This window comes from Toxotes jaculatrix, chromosome 2 (genome assembly GCF_017976425.1).
Source record: "Toxotes jaculatrix isolate fToxJac2 chromosome 2, fToxJac2.pri, whole genome shotgun sequence".
In the NCBI taxonomy this organism is placed as follows: domain Eukaryota; kingdom Metazoa; phylum Chordata; class Actinopteri; family Toxotidae; genus Toxotes; species Toxotes jaculatrix.
The window spans coordinates 15,922,188-15,942,504 of NC_054395.1; the positions used below are offsets into that span (position 1 = coordinate 15,922,188).

At 41.2% G+C, this 20,317-nt stretch overlaps 1 protein-coding gene across 1 annotated transcript; it reads right to left on the reverse strand.

Moving 5' to 3' along the window:
* Window positions 1-2,453: 2,453 nt before the first annotated feature.
* Window positions 2,454-9,103, reverse strand: gpr61 (G protein-coupled receptor 61). The gene is made up of 2 exons (XM_041046344.1): window positions 8,968-9,103; window positions 2,454-6,897 (listed from the first exon to the last, which is right to left on the reverse strand). Exon 2 carries the CDS (start codon window positions 6,629-6,631, stop codon window positions 5,210-5,212), a length of 1,422 nt encoding a protein of 473 aa, XP_040902278.1. The 5' UTR covers window positions 6,632-6,897; window positions 8,968-9,103; the 3' UTR covers window positions 2,454-5,209.
* Window positions 9,104-20,317: the final 11,214 nt, after the last annotated feature.

Consider the following 20,317-nt stretch of genomic DNA (forward strand, 5'->3'; position numbering starts at 1 on the left):
ATTAGCTGTAGTTTAAAACAAGCTGAAGTCACATTTGCAGGTTTTCTCTGCAGCTTACTTTGATTTACAGTCAGGAGACTGAGGCAGGAGTTTTGTGTGGTGTTAGAGCGCCCCCAGTGGATTCACAGCTGGACTGCAGGTGTGGATTTGATAAATTCATCCAGTCTGTAGCACATCTTGGACTGCCATATGACAGCAGATAAAGTCACATACGAAACATTTCTCCTGCCAAGATTTTCTCCATTGGCGGCTTAATGCTTGAGTCAGAAAACAGTGAAAAATGCCAACTTCCGAGCTCAAATCTTCAATCTTTTGTTTTTTTTTTTTTTTTTTTTTTTTTTTTTTTTGCATGAAAAATGACAAACGATAAATCAGTAACTGTGGATGTACTAACTGATTGATCAGCCAGATGTTTCAGCTGATGTTTCATGAACATCATGATGCTATTAGGTAAACCTAACCAGCAGAGAATTATAGGCTTTCCTGTCTTCACATTTGTTTTAAGATTATTTTATAGTGTTCATCATCTACATCTACACCTGGTAATCACGTGTAAATACTTACGTATTGTTTGTAGAGCTGAAAAAGCTTTCTGGTTGATGATGAGTGACATTTACAACCGAAGATGATAGAACAATTACTAATACTTCCCAACAATAGCTTTTATAAAAGGTTTGTTGTAAAAGTTGTAACTACTGTAATTAATAATGAAAACTTGTGCTTTATAAATAGTTTATAAGCCATTAATTAAAACTGTTAAAGCATTTTTTTGTAATTGATAGCTAGTTTTTATGACCACTGTTTTTCAAAAGAGAGAGACCACCAAAATTTATTTTTGTCGACCCAAAATTTGTTCTAATTAGTGGCTTGTAAATGATCTACAGAGCATCAGTAAATTATTTATTAAGCGTAATTGAAGCTGCTAGTTACTTATAGCTGCTAGCAACTTGTAAACAGTTAATGAGGGATGATTTTTTTGAATAGTGGTAAAAAAAAAAAAAAATCATATTACACGTATGTTGAAAAGAATAATTTAATATCTGTTATTTGTTTTGAATTGAACTGCAACACCAGGAAAGTTGTTTAAGAATTGCATTGCTGGTAGTGGCTGATTAATTAATAAACAGGCTAATCAAACCCCACCTGGATGTCCACAGATTATATGTCTTTAAATCTAACAGTAACCTGTAACTTTGCTCCTTTTCCCAAACAGCTCCAGTCTCCTGCTCCTCCTGCCAAAAAAAAACCCTCAGCACTGTCATCGGCTTGGGTTACCACGGCAACAGCTGATTTCAGAGAGGTCAGGATTTGGAAGTAAGTGAGAAATTCCTGTTACTGAGGTCATCTGTGATCCAGTGATGGAGGCTTTTCACTGCAAACAGCCTCCACACTTACAGATGAGCATGTGCTCTTTGTTTTTGTCGCTGCAAGCAGCATCTGAGCAGATCACCGCTCTCTCTGTTCAGTTGATAAAATACAATACACACCCAAACTCGCCGTGCACCCAGTGACCCTCTGGAGTGACATGATGGTGGCATCTGTCCTTGAGCACTTTTCACTGGGCGTGTTGTAGCCTCTCACAAAGGTCAGGCTGTTTGAACCGCTCTGCACTGCGGGAGGTGCTCTCCCCTGCTCGACATGAAAGCTATGAGTCATTCTGTCCGATGGGGAGCAGCACAGGAGAGGGTAAGAAAACTAGGATAATCAGAAAATAGAGGAAGAGCCTGGGAAGCTGGGTTAACAGTGGAATCTGTGCTTGGATGTTTATGGTGAAAAAAACATCTGCACTTACATATCAGAGCTTAAACCTTACCTCTAAAAACACTTTGGATGTGCATTATAATCTAGAAATACTGTATATAGAAAAGATTAAGGGGATTTTTGTGGTATTCATTTCTACACATGAATTAGCCACATTTTCTTTTAGCTCAGCTGTTTGTCTTTATTTATATTTCAGCTTTTTCCATCTCTAGATTTAAGAATTATACTTGAAAGTCAATAAGGGATCATGGCTTAGATTCACCTCATCAGTACATTTATTGAAATATTGTTGTTGTGATAACACATGATCGGAGAGTCAGGTTGGTGTCAGTAGGTGTCACTCTGGTTATCGAGTATATTTCAGTGTCGTTCACAACATCCCCCAACTGACAGGCTCCAGCATCCTGCTCTCCTCCAAATGTCACTCCTCTTTCATCCTGTTCTTAGTGCTTCGCCTCACCTCTGTGACGCTGCACCCCCTGCCTGCACCACACACACACGTTCACACACACATGCAAGGACATGCATAGGTGGACAGCTAGAGGGCAGGGGAGAAAAGAGATGACTGATGGGATTGATCATGTGATAGATGTAGTTATTGATCTGAAAATGTCTATTAACTACGACCGACAGCAGCCACGACACACTCGAGTTAATTTTTTTGCATTTTAATCATTTCAACTGATGGGTAACCTATACACAGGGAAATCTTAACAAGGGGGAAAAACAAACTCTAATAATGAAGAATCCAAACAGTCTTTTTCAGCTCAGGTACAAAAACAGATACAGAGAGGAAGATGAACATATCGACTGTACTGAGGATTTACAGTGAACAAAACTGTATTTCCACGAATATTCCTGAAGCTGGGAATACAATCTGCCATTCACCTTCAGAGCAGCTTATTTCTCCATCCTCGTAATCAACAGATGGTAGCAGAAATAGAGCTTAAAGCGTGTAATCAGATTGGTCGGGGCAATTTTGCTGCTACAGTAACGGAAATCCAGCTGATTGAATGGTGGATTGATGTAGCCTATGCTTAACATGAGGGTCTTTGTAATAACCCCAGACTGTGTGAAATATCACTGAATTTATTACAACATTGTGTCATGAAGAGGAGGTGATCTGTAATACTCAACAAGGAAGATTATCTAAAGAGATTAAACCCTTGTTCACGGACACTGGTGTAATAAACCAAGGCAGTTCTATGTTCTTTTGTTACATAAAATGAATATATAATGTTAAATCTTATGGTTTTCTGTGTTGTAGTTGTAATACTACTAATGCTAACAGATAAAAAAAAATACACATCTCAGACCACTGAGAATTATGGCAGTGATTTTGTCTTGTGCTTCTTGTTTGTCCTTTATTTTTTGTCTAACTCAATTTGGGCCTCACATTACTGCACCATCTTTTTACACAACAGAAACATTTTTAAAACAAGATGACATGAAAACCCCATCTGAAAAACAGCCAGCAACAAGGTCATATCGCAAGAAAATTAAGAACATTATGTCTCCCCCAGACAAAGGGACCTTTTTTTGTTCTGACTCCCAGCAAAATGTGAACCTTCCCTGTACGCCTTGTGCCAAGTGTCTTGTGATCATACCAACAGTCCAGTATGAGGCAGTCCAAAATAGATGAAGGCAGCAAGAAAGAGCAAGTATAAAAAGAGACCCAAAAAAAAGAAGTATTTGTAAGAGATTTGTGCCTTGTAATTTTCTTTGGAACATTTGTCACTTCTTGTGTGACTTGTGCAAACTGTATTCCACCTGAGATCAGAGAAAGTATCACCAGTGTCTTCCATTTGTTGCTAAATGAGGCCAAAGGCAAATCTTGCCATGTGTAAGCATTGTCACACCTGTGTGCTGTGTAGCCACAACAAGTCTGGTTGTTGATAGCGCAAACACAAGGAGCACTCACATTGCTCCTGTGTTTACCTGTAAACAGCACAGACATGACGGGGGCAACGGGGGCCGGTCGAAACGTCCGAAACTGTCCACACCGAGCCTTGTTTCAACAAACTGACAGTGTTAATGTGCTGCAGCTGATGTTTTTACAGAGATTAATCATCAACACCGTCTCTCACCGTACAAATTAAACAAGTCACGATGTTTTTCTTCGAGTGGAAGGGGGTGAAATCACGAGTTTAGCAATGTGAGATGATTTTGGTGAGGAGGTGATAATCACAAGACTAAGAACAGATAAACATGATAATAATGTTCCTGGAAAATGGTTAAAAATACACTGGTGTGTCAGCCTGTTTATTATAAATACCACCAGCAGCACCAGCTGTGAAATGATCCTGTTCAACACAATGAATATTTCAAATGAGGAGTGAATTTTTTTTTTTATGTGTCTGAATATTCGCTCCTTTATATTGAGAAAAACAACAAAATTTTTGCATGAATTCCCTGGTGGTATGAGGATTAAATACGTGATGAAAACAGATCCTTTACTAATAAACTCATAAACAAACTGGCAACAACAGCTACAACAATGATATGCTTTACTTTTACCACCTCTTCATTTTCTTTCCATAAAATAACACTTCCACTGAGGTGAACTAGGGTCTAAGTAGAGGTGCCACAGGTTGTTTGGTATGATTAGATTGTAAGTTAAATTGGTAATAATCTGTTGTATCATTGAGTTAATATGAACTGATTGTCAAGGGGCTTCTTAAAGTCTTAAAAAATAAAAATAAATGAGGGCATATTTAGCACTTTACTTGAAACAATAATAATAATAAAAACCTCAATCCAAAATGGGGAAAACGAAGGAATCACAGTACGTTTGATGAAGTCGCAATAATGTGTCATGACAAATTGTACAGTGTATGTTATTGCCTTATGTCTGATGAAGAACCCACAATTAAATGAGAAGTGAATGAGTGAATCAGTGAAGGGATACGTATCAAAACTAGAGTGGACATTTCACCAAACATTTGCCTCAGCACTTTTCTGTTTTCAGTTTGAAATTTCCTTTTAATGGCTCTTGCAGTTTTCCATAAACTGTGAAAACTGTGTTCCCCCTGAAGCTTTGCTCTCTCCCGAGTTTTAGCACTTCTTAATGTCTATGAGATCTTTGCCACTTCACTGAACTGTGGTTAACACAACAAAGGTTTAGTGCCCATCTGCTGGCATCACACAGACAACAGCCTGACACTGTATGGCTCTCAAAACATGTAATGCTGCTGCATCATGGCCTTTGGGAATATGAATGAGATGATGAGCACAATATATTCAGCTCTGTTCTTCTCTGAAAAGCTACCGGACTTTAATTCTTCAAAGAAGATCAAATGTTTTGCAGTTCACTGGATTTTTAGCTTAAAAGCACTGTTGTAGCATGAACAAAGACATATTAATTCAACAAATTTTTAGAAAATATGAATAAAACTAAGTATATTTCTTGGATTATCAGATGGCAAAAGAGACAGTACATGAGAGGTGGCTACAGCTCTGGTACAGTTTTGCAGCAATTCTCAGTCTCTGATACATGCAGCTCATTGTTCAGCTGTTGCCGCTGTATGAACTCTGAGGTCTCCTCAAGGATCTGCCCTGGGATATGGAAGTCAGCTGGCGTGTTCTGCTGAACAGCTGATTCCTGAAGGGCCTCAGTCTCTGGCTCCTCTGGGCTGCCTCTGCTGTGAGAGTTGCAGGGCTCCAGATTGCATCCAGTGCCCTGAAGGAACTGCAAAAAGTTCTCCTCAATAGAGGCCTCGCGGCTGGGCAGCTGCTCCCCTTCGCCGGGCCCAGCCCGCTTGAAGAGGCAAGCCAGGTGGCGGCCCAGCTCCTCGCGAATCTGCCGGTTCAGGCAGCCGTAGAAGAAGGGGTTGGAGGTGAAGCAGAAATAGCCAATCCATGTGACCACGTCCTCCAGCTGGGCCAGCGAGGTGGGAGAGGTAGACACCACAGCCGAGTAGAGATGGAAGGAGAAATATGGCAGCCAGCAGCAGAGAAACTGGCCTCCCACTGCCACCAGGACTACTGCGGCCTTCCCTCCGCTGAAGGTCCTCTGAGGGGTGGTGCGGGCCCCAGTTCCTCTGAGGCTGGCTGCCATGGTGGAGTGGCTGCTGATGGACTCGGACCGTTGTCGCGGCGTGTCCATCCAGGTGGGAAGGGGGCCGTGCTGCATGGCTGCTACACGCGCCACCTTGAACATGTTGCAGTAGACGACCAGAATGATCATCATTGGGCAGAGAAAATAAATAAATGTAAAGAAGACCATGAAAAGCAGGCGTGTGGTCCTGCCTCCCGTCCAGTGGAGGGAGCAGTGTCTCTGACCAGGAATGAAGACAGAAGGCTCCAGACCCTGGTTCCCCTGGAGCAGCCATCCCATGAGAGGCAGCACTGACATGACAACAGCTTTGATCCAGATTCCTACCACTACTATCACCACCACCCCAACTGTCATCTTCACTTCATGACGCATGGGATGGATGATGTAGTAGTAGCGCTCCACGTTGATGGCACAGATGGTGAGGATGGCAGCACTAACTAGACACACACTCAAGCAGAGGTAGCTCCGACACAGCGCCTCGTCCACCAGGATCCGGTCTGACAGCATGCCCAGAGGCATCAACACCAGCGCTGCCAGCAGGTCCACCAGACAGAGGTGGAACACGAAGGCAAATTTGTGCAGTTGCGGCGTTTTGGTGATGACAATCATCACGGCCAAGTTCCCCACCACTGCCAGAACATCCATGATGAGCATAGCACACAGCGCCAAGGACTGGTTCAGACCTACCCCGCCTCTGAGGCTTGTGATGGGTGAGGTCACGTTAGAGGTATTCGGATGCAGCAAGGCTGGAAATGTAGGGTGGCTGGAGAGAGAAGTGTTCCAGGAGGGGCTTGGTGCGACAGGGTGCTCCATGAGAGGATGGCATAAGGAGGAGAGAGTCCGCTAAATTTCACGGGCCCATCACCCATCCTCCCCTGTCGTAGGGTGTCACTGAGAAGCTCAGGGGGTGGTTTCTGTCATGGCATCTGGAGCTGTGCAGGCCCTGACCCCGGGAGACTTTAGCCTAGAGTGCTGTGCAGGCAATCACAGGAGCTTTCACTCGGCTTCTCGAAGATGTCGTAACTTTTAGTGAAGGCGTCTCTACTTCTCTCTCCAGTGTGACCTTCAGTTGAAAATATCTGAAATAAAGCAGATACTCCTGTTTAAGAGCAGGCACTGGCGAAGATGAACATTTTAAAACAAAATTGTTAGAGACTTGAAATATAATAGTAGTTTTCTAATATGAGTTGAAAGGGTATATAATATTAATAAGTCACTAAAGGTTACATTTTAATGAATATTACATGATCAAAACCTTGCTGAAATATAGACCAGAATATTCTAGTCTGAAAATTTGAAAACTTCATAGATTTGTCATCTAACTACAAACTCTACATTCTGCAAGCGTTGGAGAGGAAATCCCTCAAAACCATGAGTCTACTCTAATGTAAATGCAAGTGCTGAAAGCAATTCAGCATTTTGCACTTCTATCAAAATGCACAAGATGCCTTTAAATGCAGTCCATTGTGTGGCTGTGATCTGACACGTACAAACTGAGTCGTGTTACTCGCGTGCTATGGCTGTAAAGACTTGATGCGGTCTGCACTCACTTGTAGCAAGGGTCATAATTTCCTATGTATTTGACATCTGCATCCTCAGATGTGTGTTTTCAGGGCAGTCGATGCCCCAGGGAGAAGCTAAAAGTGCAGAGTGGACCATATGTCCCCCTTAACAGACTCAAGAAGCAAACTGGATGAGTGAAAAAAATTGCGAAACTCAGCACTTACATAGCTCCCTGCTGTCTGGAGGTGATGGGAGGAAAAAAATCAATAAACACTTTTCATAGTATTATAATCATGACATGAAAATTTATGAAATGCTAAGGTCCCTCAGATTTTCTAAGACTGAATGACAGTGCAGATATGGATTCTTAACAACACTCTCCTCAAGAAAACCTATGTAGCTTCATGAAATCCTGATCTAAACTTCAGATAAATGATGGCAGAGCAACATCAGCAGTGTGGAAAAAGTCTTTGTGAGGCCAGAGGAGTAGTGGAGAAGGGCCTGTGCTCTGTTTACTGTCATAACCTCACCTGGATACAACCCCACACACTGTAAAAGCCGCGGAGCGAGCAAGAAGCCTTTGGTACATTTCCACATGCTGCACACCTGCATGTGCAAGTTTTCCATTTCACAAGTGTGACAGGCTTCATCCCTGCAAGGCGCCTGATCTTTTCCTGCCCACGTATGCACATCAAGCATGACACCTGACAGACACAGGCATAAGTAGGTGGTTTTTGCTGAATAGGTCAAAGGGTTACAGTCACCTTCAGCCCAATTAAATACTCTGTTAATGACGTCTGAGCTATGATGTAGGAACAACTGCGGAGCAGCCCTCTGAAGATTCTTACTCTAATTCAGCATGGATTGTTTTATTGCTCTCTGATGTCCAGAGTCACTTTAACACTCCAAGATGGAAAAATATGCTGCAAAGGAAACACATTATCACCACAACAACCCAAATATATCCAAATTAGAAAAATGTGTCAGGTAGCTGTTTTATAACGGTCAATTTTATAAAGTCAAACTCCCACAAACAGAACTATTGACTAATGACAAAAGGTCGAAATAGGGACTTCATGGCTCACATGCAGCACATTTAATGTAACCGTATCAACAAAAGTAGTACAATTAACAGTCAAACTCTGCCTCAGAAGCTGCCAAAGAATTAACACAAAGCTGGAATATAATAAGGTTGCAGCAGAATCTCTCCAGCTACCAACTGGAAACCATATGACCCTATCATATGCACATGACACCGTGTTTACTGCATGGAGAAAACTAGCCTGTTGTTCAAGTGTCCCTTACATTACAAAGCACTTTCACTCCTCAGCAGCAGCATGCGAGTGACAACCAGGAGTTTAAATGAACATACGTGAACTGAGGCATCTGTTTGCTGATTTTTTTTTTTGTCCTCATACATGGAGACACAAAGATAATGTGATGTGTGATATCATGAATTTTTTTTTTAAAAAAAGGCACTGCCTCTTGAGCCAGATCGTACCCTTGTGCCACCTTTCCAGCATCCTAACTTCCACTCCCCCCCACCAATAAAAAAAAAAAAAAAAAGGCACGCACATCTCCCCACACACTCCGTTAACAGGGCAGGTATGTGTGGAGATGTGTGTGATGATAAGTCGGTGACATACCTCAGTCTGGAGAGGGCTGCTTCCTCCTGTGCAGGTTCACAGTCTGCTGAAGGAAAGCCGACCTGTTTCGCTCCCTTTCCCGCACACACTGACACACCACACACACACACACAAACACACACACACCACGTCACAGAGTGAGAGAAAGAGAGAGAGAGGGGAGAGAGAGGAGGGGGAGCGAGCGAGGAGAGGGGCGCTCCTGTCTCTCCTCCTCACCTGGCTCCTTTCATCTCGTCATCACGCTGACCACCCCCCTCCTCATCCCTTCAAACACACAACACACACCTCCCTCCTCTCAGCTCTCCTCCAGCAAGGTCTTCGATCCAGGTGGGAGAGGCAGAGCAGAAGGGTGAGAGAGGGAACACAGAATAAAAAAGAAGAAGGGGGGGGGGGTCCTGTCTTCCAGCCTGTGATGCTCAAAGGGTGGACACATACACACATGAGCGCGCACACAAACACACACATACATGCACACACACTCCCACCACACACACTTTCATACACACATATACTGGGTCCGGCACGTGCCCAGGGCAACTGCAGAGCCGTGCAGAGCAGACAGGCAGGCGGCGGGTGAACAGGCAGCACCCAGCCTCCCCTCCTCTCCACTGGGTCTTAGTGCCTCGCAGACTCGGAGCTACACATTGGAGGGATGGTTCTGCTTTTCACCCGTAAAGCTAAATTTACCGCAGGTCACAGGCCGCGTCAGGTCCCACTAACAGGCGCAGAAGTACCCAACAATTAGGAGAGAAAATCACCTTTAGCCTTAGGATCAGCATTTCTCTAATTCTCTGTCTCCTTTTGCTCAGCTCGCCAAGATCTCCCTCGATGCACAATCCGGCAAAAGCCCTCTCACGAGGCTGGATTATGGATTCGCAGAGAGGAAATGAATCCCAGTGGTTAATGTTAATGAGCTGAGATTAACATTTACAAAAGCCCGACCCACACGACATACATATTACACTTACTGAACCATTTCCTGCCCTATAGAATGAGTTTGTTTACACCACTGGTGTGTGTGAGATGAAGGATCCAACAGACTTATCGTTTAGATGATTAACTGGAAATTGATTGTAATTGTTAGAGCTGTTTAATCGAGCAAAGGGAGCAAATGTTTGTGTTTTATATTATTTTATATAGAATATCTTTGGATTTTGGACTGTAGGAGGATGGTACTTTGGTTTTAAACAACTTGGATTTTGGATATTTCACAAAATAAGTGATTAATTGAAAAATACTCAACACATTAAGTTATAATGGACAAAAGTGTCACTTGGTGCCCAGGATAAATGTGATGATGATAAATAATAAAGCTTTAAAAGCTTCAGCTGCACTGAAAGAATCAAGCTTGAGAGCTGTTTTCAATTTATTTCAATTAAAAATGGCTCCCTTCATGTGTACATGCAATGTGTGTACAGTTTTGCAAAAAAAAAACAAGAAAATGTGCATCTACTTCCAACAAAATTACACAAGATAGAAGATTTTCTTCCGATTTTCTCTAGCAGGCTGAAACTGTACTGCTTATTGTGCCTACTCCTCTTACAACACACAATCTGTTTGGCACCAAAAGTAATATCAGACAAAAATATCTGAAGTTGAGTAATGTTTGGATCAGTGTCAGCCCGACCATTTCAGTTAGAGCAGAGAGGTAGTTTGGGAGCTTTTAGACACTACTACATTAGAATATTTTGAAAAGATTGCAACGGAGCGTGATTTTATGTTTTTGTTTGTGTTCTTAAGGTTTTGTCATTTGAAGTTGTGTCTCATTAGCTTCTGGGTTTTAACTCCTTGGCCCACTGTTGCTGTCTCTCCCTCATATCAAATCAGACTTTTAGTAATACACTTATGCCAAATGAGTATAACCTTGTGTACATCCCCTTTGTTATCCATCACAGTGTATGGGCTCTACTATTAGGTTTTCTCATTGCAGCTGTTGCAAATTATTTAAACCTCCCTCTGGATTTGCACAAATGGACTATCCCACACATCAGTATGTGACAACTCTCTTTCATGCAGTGTATTTTCTGAAGAATTCATTCATCAGTGGACGTGCAGCTCCACAAACCCTGATTCGTTAATGAGTCATTGTTTCTTTTCACTGATGAATCAATGGAATTGTGGGAAGCTAAACAAATTGAGCACAGGTTCACATATTGATTATCATGGCTTTGTTTATATCTACAAAGACATGACCCTGTTTTGTCTTACACTGTTGGTTTTGAGTATCAGGGACAGTTGATCAGGCTGTGTGCTGCTGCTGCTGCTGTTGCCCCTGAGAAGCTGCGGTCACTCATATGATCTGTAGGAAAAAGGCATTATTATCAGATATTCATTTTTTTTGCCCTGAAATGTGTTTTAAACCCTGTTAAGGCAACTGAACCAAAAAATAATAGCAATGCCCTAAGAGTTTTAATGTGTAACAAGCCAAGATGTGATGATAGTGATACTACTGAGGCGTTTTGAAGACAGAAGCTGAATATAGAGGGGTCTTTGTATTTGTTAATGCTCTGGTCTTCGTGTGTGTGTGTGTCCTGTGACTGTGAGGTGTTGAATAATGACAGAAATAGCAGATGCTTGCTCATACCAGCAGCACCAATCACAAAGGGAGGGAAATACAATGGTTTCCATGGCAACCCTGACTTCAGCTTCCCTTCTTGCCCGGATCCCCACATAGTCCCCCCACTCCCCCTCCAACTCCACCACTCAACTTTACCGCCCCCCCACCCTCACCCCCACCACCTTCCACCAGCACCACCTTCCACCAGCACAAATACACACACTTACACATTACCTGCCAATCGGAGCAGTGTTCAGTGTGCTTTGCAGCCATGTTGGGTCAGTGATTATTTTCAGTTTGTCTATTAAACTGAACACAGGTGGGCTGATTCATGCCTAATTACAGCTGCTGATCTAATATTGATTTCTGTTGTAATCTCAGATCTCATCAGTAGGGGGAGCTCTCACATTTAACAAGCAACTGCAACACCTGAAATTCCAGAAAATATCCTTTTGATTCTCCACAGCAACAGTTATGAAGCCCACTGATTCATGCACATGGAACAGGGCTTTTAATGAGGTTCAGTTATTTACATGATCATAAAGCTGGCCATTATATTAAGGTTTCACACTGAAATTTTTGCCCTCTTTCATGTGCGGCAAAGGTCTCAAACACTAGAAATTAGTCAATCAGTAATCAAGGCAAATGCCATAAGTTTTTAAGATCACTTTGTCTGAGGCGAAAGGGGCGAGAGGGGAAAAATTTGGATGTATTTTTGTTTCTGTCAGTGCATTTCAGTTCAGTCGTTTGACGTAGGATGCAGTCAAGCAGTGTGCACACACTCATGCAGACACACAAACTCACTGTTCTAGCAAGAAGAGATGTTTGGCCTGACGTCAAACCCCCAGGGATAATGTGATCTGCGAAAAGTCCTTTTGCATTATTTCATACAGAGCTGAATTGTTTCACTCAAAGCTTAATGGCTGTCATGAATGACATACCAGGGACCAGGAACTGAGTAGGCGTATTATTATTAAAAGCAAATTCATGGCAAAATTCACACATTTTTAATATTTACATTCCATATTATTTTAATACATTTGCATTCTTACATCATTTTCTGTGATTCTAGTAGTCAATACATTTATGAAACATGTGGGTAGCCAGTATCTGACCAGAGTTAAATCAGCTTTGCTCCAGTTTTATCCTCCCACAATACCCCAGAGAACAACATCCACCTGAGAGGTCATATAAGACTCATTACTAACACCCCATCATGCACCTCACCAAACGGGGGAGGCTCCACACACTTATCTGAGCCAATAAAACCCTCAGTGTCACTGGGCATCATCACATATTTCGACTGTACCGCTACTCACAAATTATGCTAAATTTTATTCCATTAAGTGTAACTGCAAGGCCTTTGGAGAAGAGCAGTGACCCAAACTGGATTTCTGAGGGGGTGTTGAGTCTCTCACAGTCTGTTTAAATCAAAACCAAATGTTGAACTGTATGCTCCACTTACTCCTTCAGAGTTATTAGAGCATGTAGATCATAACATCTTGTCCTACCTGGTTTTACTCTTTTACTCTGCAGCACTGAGGAAACAATACCTCACCATTTCAGACACCTTAATACCTAATAACAAATTTTTTCCTAATAACAAAATTTATTCAAGGAAATATGTATTTTAGGGCAAAGATTTTAGTTTGATGGATACATGATTGAAATCTATCTTTTCTTTTTTCTTTTTTTTTTTTAGAACTGACTTAAACAATAAAGATCATTAGCACAAGTTTGGATTGCTTGCTGGGAGTCCTGGGACAACCTGCCTTCTGTAGGCAGCTAGAAAATACACTAACCAATGATGGTAACTGGTTTGTGCTGCTTGATTTCCCAGAGTCATGCATTAGAGTCCAAATAAACACAATTAGCACTCTCTGTTGGCTCCAGGTTGGCACTATCATCCCCTGCACACACTGAGTCACTGATGAGTGCCGACACTCTGGGCTGCCTGTCTGCCTGGGGACACATAATAACACTGAACCTTAGAAAAAGAGCCAAGACGGTAAAAAAAAAAAAAAAAGAAAATACATTTGAATCTTAGTTCTTGCTGCTCATTCTACAGCATTGTTTCTTCATCCCTGCATCACTGTTACACCATATTGTTTTATTTATTTATTTATTATTTTTTCCATGTTCAGAGTTGTGGTGATTCAAGTAAAATGTTAATTTTAATCTCTTAATTACTGACTGGAAAAATACACTGCGCCTCAAGCCCACAGATGCTTGATGACTCTCCTCAGCGTCACGCTTTTTATTGTGAGAACATCATGTCTCCCCTTTGAGTTACTGTTTTTTATTCCCTTACCGACTGTGAGTAATTTCATGTAATTCGACAGATTCATTTCTTAATTTCTGATTATTGTAAAATGTGTCTTTTGAGTGAAACTCCACATGGAATGACAGCTTTGCATTCATTGAGATCATAAGTAAAAGTAAAACTCTTCCTTAGATCCCTAATAAAACATTTAGCTGGACTTTCCAGAGATGACAGCGTCCATGAATAAGAATGTTTATTTGCGTTTGTAGTATCTGGCTGGGGGTGCAGTGAGGTGAGATGTCCTTGGTTGAGTCACAAATAGCCTACAGGGGCTTTGCTGCTTTACACTGCAGCAAGACATAACCTTCATCTGTTCGAAGGACACGCAGCTCAGAACCACAAAAAAGTACAGAGTAGCCATAAAAAACACAGGAGGGGCAATGGCACAATGACATCAACTCCTGTACAATAGAATTCAATCCAATTTATCAGCCCTTTTACAAACTTTCCCTTTGTTTAGCTCAGAACTTTATTGGAGAGGTGAGATTATTCATCTGAGGCGTGTTATAAACATTCAAGGTTTCAAATATGTTTAGAAAGAAAAAAAATGTTTAGTTATGTTGTGTCTTTAATTCTCTTTATTGAAACTTGGCCAGAATCCAACATGTTGTGATTTAAACTTAAGTCTTCATCTGGGTGTTCAGAAATTAGAAATGTTGACATCATGGGAAATAAACTTGTTTGCTTTCTTGCTGAGAGTTAGATAAGATGATATTACTCTCATGTCTGTACGATAAGAAACAGCATCCAGTTAGCTTAGCTTAGCATAAAGATGGGACAGGGAGAAACAGCTAGCTCTGGCTCTGTCCACAGGTAACAAAATGTACCTGCCAGCTCCGATAAACACTTGATTTGCGTAAACACTTTGATTTTTGTGTGGGCTAAACAAACCAGATGCAACTTATTGAGTGGTGAATTTTAGAGATGCTGACAGACAACTTGACTGAATGAATGAAAGGATGAATGAACAGACTGAAAGTAAGAAACCGCATCTTCATGCAGTGACCAAAGTTAAGCATTTGGCTGTCTCCGCTTATAACAACCTCTTGTGAGAGGAACACTTGTGCATAATTCAAAATATACACTGCAAATTCAATTGATGTCCCATAGCCACCGTGTAATTTTCACAGAAACCAAACAGTGCTTACAGTCAGCTGATTAATTGCTGTGTCATCAGGCAGAACCAAGGCGAAGGCCATGCCCTCCCCTGCCTGGGTTATCCATCATACATCACAAGTCTCTTCTCTGCTGATGAAGATTGGGTATTTGCATTTATATTCTGTACCCTCTTTCCCTTTCTCGCTTATATCAGCAGACCTTAACTTTGCGGTATTAAATGTAACATCAATATCCGCCGTAAACATGAGCCCTCGGAGCCTTTTCATGGAAGTGTATTTCCCCTCAGTGAGCATCTGCTCTAAATCACAGCACAGTTGACCCTGGATCTATCTTTACTAAGCCCACCTTTTAGTTTTTGGTTTATCCATTTTGATATAATGGGAGTGGGTGTAATCTGTATTCTTTTTATTTTTCATAACGAGGATTATTCTCTCTCTCTTCACTTCTCTTCAGAGAAAAGGTGTAGTTACATAACAAATGATCTTATTCTATTAAAAAAAAAACTTATGTCCCTTGATTTAACATGGAACTTTAACATTATTTTAAATAGTGGCTCTCCAGCAAAAACAATTAATCACTTTCAGTCATGGAACAGTTTATCATGCGAACTTGTTGGCTCAGCCAACAGAGAGTGGGGAGTGGCGAACACAGAGTCTCAGGCTCAGAGCCTGCCGGTGGATGAAGTGGTGGAGGTGGGACATATGAAATGCTTAGGAATGATCAGTCCAGCAGCATCACAACTGAGAAAAAGTGCAGGTAAAGCACTGGCTGTCATGATCTGCCCCTCAGTGTTACTTCCTGCCTGGACTCTGTTTAGTGTTTCCTGTTTTATTTTGAAATTACTTTCCTTATGTTTCTGTTGTAGTTTTACTTCCTGCCTTTGTGTGCTTGCCCCCCTGTTCCACCTGTGTCTAATGAGTTGATTAGTTCCCAGTGTATCTATAGTCTTGTGTTTCCATTTTTCAGCTGCCAGGACTTTGTCTTGTGTTACTCTGGGCTTCATATCCCGGCTCCTCGTGTTTTGCTCATTGTACCTGTGTTGGACCTTTTTTGCCCTTTTATTGGATTTTTGGATTCCTGCTTGTGCTTTCTGGGCTTGTTTGCCTTTTGGACTGCTCTCTCCAGGTTTGACCCCTGCCAGCTTCACCTTTCTGTAAGTTTTTCCCTTGCCTCAAATAAAGCACTGATCTGCAGAAACTCTGCTTCAGAGTCTGCACTTGGGTCTTTCCCCTGTATTTCTGTAGCTCTGCTTGCAGTGGTTGTGATACTGGCATCTGAAGATTAACTCAACACCCCCTGCAAATGTTGTTTTTGCTGACCTCCAGTGGTTTAAGTTCTCACCTTGGAGCAGTGATGCCAAGCTGTATCACCTCCAGTTGTCAGGCAGACCTGCACAGTTTGCTTCCTTAACAAGGCAAAGCATTTCATGTTGTGTCTTTAAAAAATCACTACAGGTATGTTTTCCTCCAAAAAATAGGATTTCTTGCAAAAAATGACTGTAATGATAATATTAAGATAAGAGTCTACAGCCATGTTAGCAGCTCTGTGAGGCTGCACTTTTTGAGTAGTGTTTTGAGCCAAATGCTAATGTATGCTTAACATTTTCATTATGTGCATGTTTGGTGTAATGTTTGCCGTGTTTTCCATGTTAGTTTAGTGTGTTAGCATGCCGACATTTGCTTATTAGCACTAAATGCACAGTACAGCTGAGGCTGATGGGAATGCCATTCGTTTTGCAGGTATTTGGTCATAAAACAAAGTATCTGACTTTTGAATCCATCCAGTAGATGTGAAGATATCTCAGTCAAAACCACAAATATCAACCTGATGGTGGTGCTAGTGGAAAAGTGAGCCAGAGTCAGTAGGATTCATGCTTTGGGGACCACCAATGTCTGTACGGAATTTCATGGCTATTTTTCCAGTAGTTGTTGAGATATTTCAGTCGTGCTGTTAGTGTGGCTAAAACTAAAAGTCAGAAGCTACAGTTTATGATATTTCCATTGCTTGTCTTTGAACTTGGCTTTGTGGCAATAAAACAGGATTAGTGGACCAGTTGAAAAATGACATTTACATTTTTGTTACTTCAATTTCTGAAAATAGTTTTACATTAAATAATGTTTCCATTGGAACAATCTGCCTTTTCTTGCACATCTCTGTGAGACTGTCTGGTAACACTCCTTCCCCTTCTGTGGCACATTTTTTTCACTTGTTTTGAAGAAATTGAAACCGTGGCCAACGAGGCTAAATTACAGATTAAAACAGAATTTTAAATGATCATATCTTTCCCTGAAAGGCTGTTAAATAGAGGTTAGTGAATTTTAAAATGTCCGAAAAGAATGATTGTGAAATACAGTTATTTTGTATAATATCCCTCTGGCTCACACTGTACAACCCATTCTCTGTGGTTTGACAGCTGATGAAAAAGCATTACTCACTCTAACTGTCCAAGTGAACATTAGGTGACAGAAATAGTCGTGACATACATATTTATGAGAACACTACAAATGCCAGAGGTCTGCAAAAGTGAAACATTGATGCTGCAACTTGCCATTTCTTTAGTACAGTTTGTTCATTTCTCACTCAGTCAGATAAATCAAATGTGCTTCTGCCAGTTGTACAAGACACGCAGAGCTGCTGATGGTCTTTCTTCTGTGAACCAGCTCTATTAGGCGACTGAAATGAAAACCTTTTTTTTTTTTTTTTTTTTAACTATTTTTGTTCTCAGCCCTTCAGTCTTTTCTCTCCACTTGCACATCCTCTGTCCTCATTAGAGCCAGAGAGAGAGCCGAGTCCTGCAGGCGGGGTTGGGAGGAGGAGGAAGAGGAGGGGGTGATGTTGTGAAATCTAGACAGATGCTGCACAGTTAATAATCCAAGCCAGCTGTCAGCATTCAGAAGGGTGAGAAATTGAAAATCAGCCAAGCTGCCTTCAAGCTAGTCGAGCTCTCAGACACAGTGGTTCAACAAACAAAAACATGTTTTGACATCTACCACAGCAGAACATACACAAGTTTAGATGTTATTAGTTTCAGTCAGACAAACTTTCATATTTACCTGAACAAAAATAAAGAAATAAGGAATAGTTTGATATTTTGCACAGTACATTTATTCTCTTTCTTAGACGTAGATGAGAGAATCAATACCACTCTCATGTCCACGTCCATTAACGGGCAGATATGAGTGGTATTCATCTTCTCAGCTCACTCTCCTCCAGAGAGCGGATGAGCATGTTTCCCAAAATGTCAAACTATTCCTCTAACTCAGTGCTGTCCATTTATGTAATCAAGCATTCATCAGGAGGCACATGTTCACAAAATCTTTGCTGGTTCTTGGTAACAGTAATCCACACAAGACAAAGAATACCCCTGCACACATGCTTGCTTGTGCCCAACCTCCCTCATGTCATTTATATACTCAACAAATATGCCTGCACTTATTATATGAACACAGAAAAAGGCCAGCAACCACCATGTATCAAGAAAAGGCAAGAAAAGAAATGAGAATGGCTTTTTTTTCTTCGTGTTTCTGACAGTAATCCTTCATACAGTTCAAATATCTGCTGATATATTAAAGACAAACACGGAACAAGTGAGAAGTGTCACCTGTGTAAATACATCTGCTTCCTGCTGGCTTTGTTGACCTTTATTGGACATGATCGATAACATTATCTCTTTGCTGTGAAATGTACTGACCGAGCTTTGTCTCACAATATGGCAAATATAGTCAAGCATTAAATTTAAAATATTTTTCAAACTTTGGAATAATCTAATATTGTCAAAAATAAAATTAAAATGCTATGTGATCTTTTTTTAATTAGCCAGTTTTATGTCTACCAGACTCCATGTGTATTATACTCAATATTTTTTAAAAATAACAAAAAATAAGGAGCTTAACTCAAAGCCTTTTCAAATGTGATTCAAGTCTGAGCAGAGATTACAAAATAATAAAGTAATACAGTGGTATTGAGGGAATGGAAAATAAATATTGAGCAAGTGTAGATTTGCGAGGTCATTATGGGGAAGGCCGATTAGACAAAAGGCCAAATGTTAAAAACAACAGGGTTTCTATTTCTGACAACATAAACTACGGGATCTTTCCTTCTGTATTCAGGCATGAAAATAAACTCAGATGTAGAAATCCACTCACAAGGTTATGAAGAGGACACTTTGGTGCTCAACAGAGCTACACCTCGGAAGAATTATGATTTTTGTTTTTAACTATAAGTTTGTGTAAGGAGAAGAGATTTCCTTTTTTTTTGTCTCTGAGCACACAGCTCTGTGACACTGACAGCAGACACAGGAATCGTAATAATGACCCTGCATTAAACCCTGTTTCCCAGAAAACGTCCACACACCACAGAGAGCAGAGGACTGTGATTAATAGAGGCAACAGCAAGAGAAGCAGAGCCTTTTAAATCCCTTAAAGCTTGCCACAAGGCTGTTCCCAAAACAGAAGATTATTACAGACTGACACGGGCCTGAAACAAATCTGTTTAATTTACAGTAGCGCTCTCCCTGCTGTGATCCCCAGAGCACCAGGCTTTTTCTCTTGATTGTGGTTGTTTCGGTTGCAGTGTGTGTGACGCCCCTGGACCCTGGATAGCCATTATCATGATATGGATGTCAGGCACTGAATTTAATGGCAGCAGGGTAGCAGTAGCAGTGCAGCTTTGTGAATGAGTCATCCAGTGACTCTCAAATCTGAAGAAATCTGACTTTAATCAGTGGGAAAAGTAAATAAAATAAAATAAGCACAGTATTCAGATCTGTTACCAAGTAAAAGACCACAGTGTAAAAGTACTCTGTTACAAGTATTGTAAACTAAATTCAGTTAAAGTGTTAACAATAAATCAGATGACTAAATGTATTGCGCAAAGTGGCAGCTGTAGTGGTAAATCCACAGAGAATAATAATATGACTGTGCAGTTTCTCTCTTCCATGAAACTGCCAACAGATACAGTAGCAACTCACTGGTGAACATAGCAAATTTAGCATCTAAAGGGCCTGATATTTTCCTCAGGAGTTGGTGGAGACCAAAACAGAGCCAAAAAAGAGAGAATACTGAAATGATATTCATCATGTGGCCAGGAACACATCCTAAACTTTAAAGTCTCTTGAATTTTGTGAGGTTTTTTTTTTTCTGTCTACAGAAACAGTTTCTGCTTCTGGAACCTGAACTGTATGCCATAGCGAGCTCTTTCACCTCTGATGCACATTCACAGGCTGTATCTCAGTTACTGCTGAGTGAGTGTCCAGTCTTGGCTGAAAGATGGGCACATGGGAGAGCACCTGAGGGCGAACCCGCACCTGAATAATAGATACATCCTCCAGCACCAGAGAAACTGACTCATTC

Excerpts from the sequence above, each read along its gene's own strand:
- gpr61 (XM_041046344.1), bottom strand. The coding sequence starts at position 6,631 with ATGGAGCACCCTGTCGCACCAAGCCCCTCCTGGAACACTTCTCTCTCC.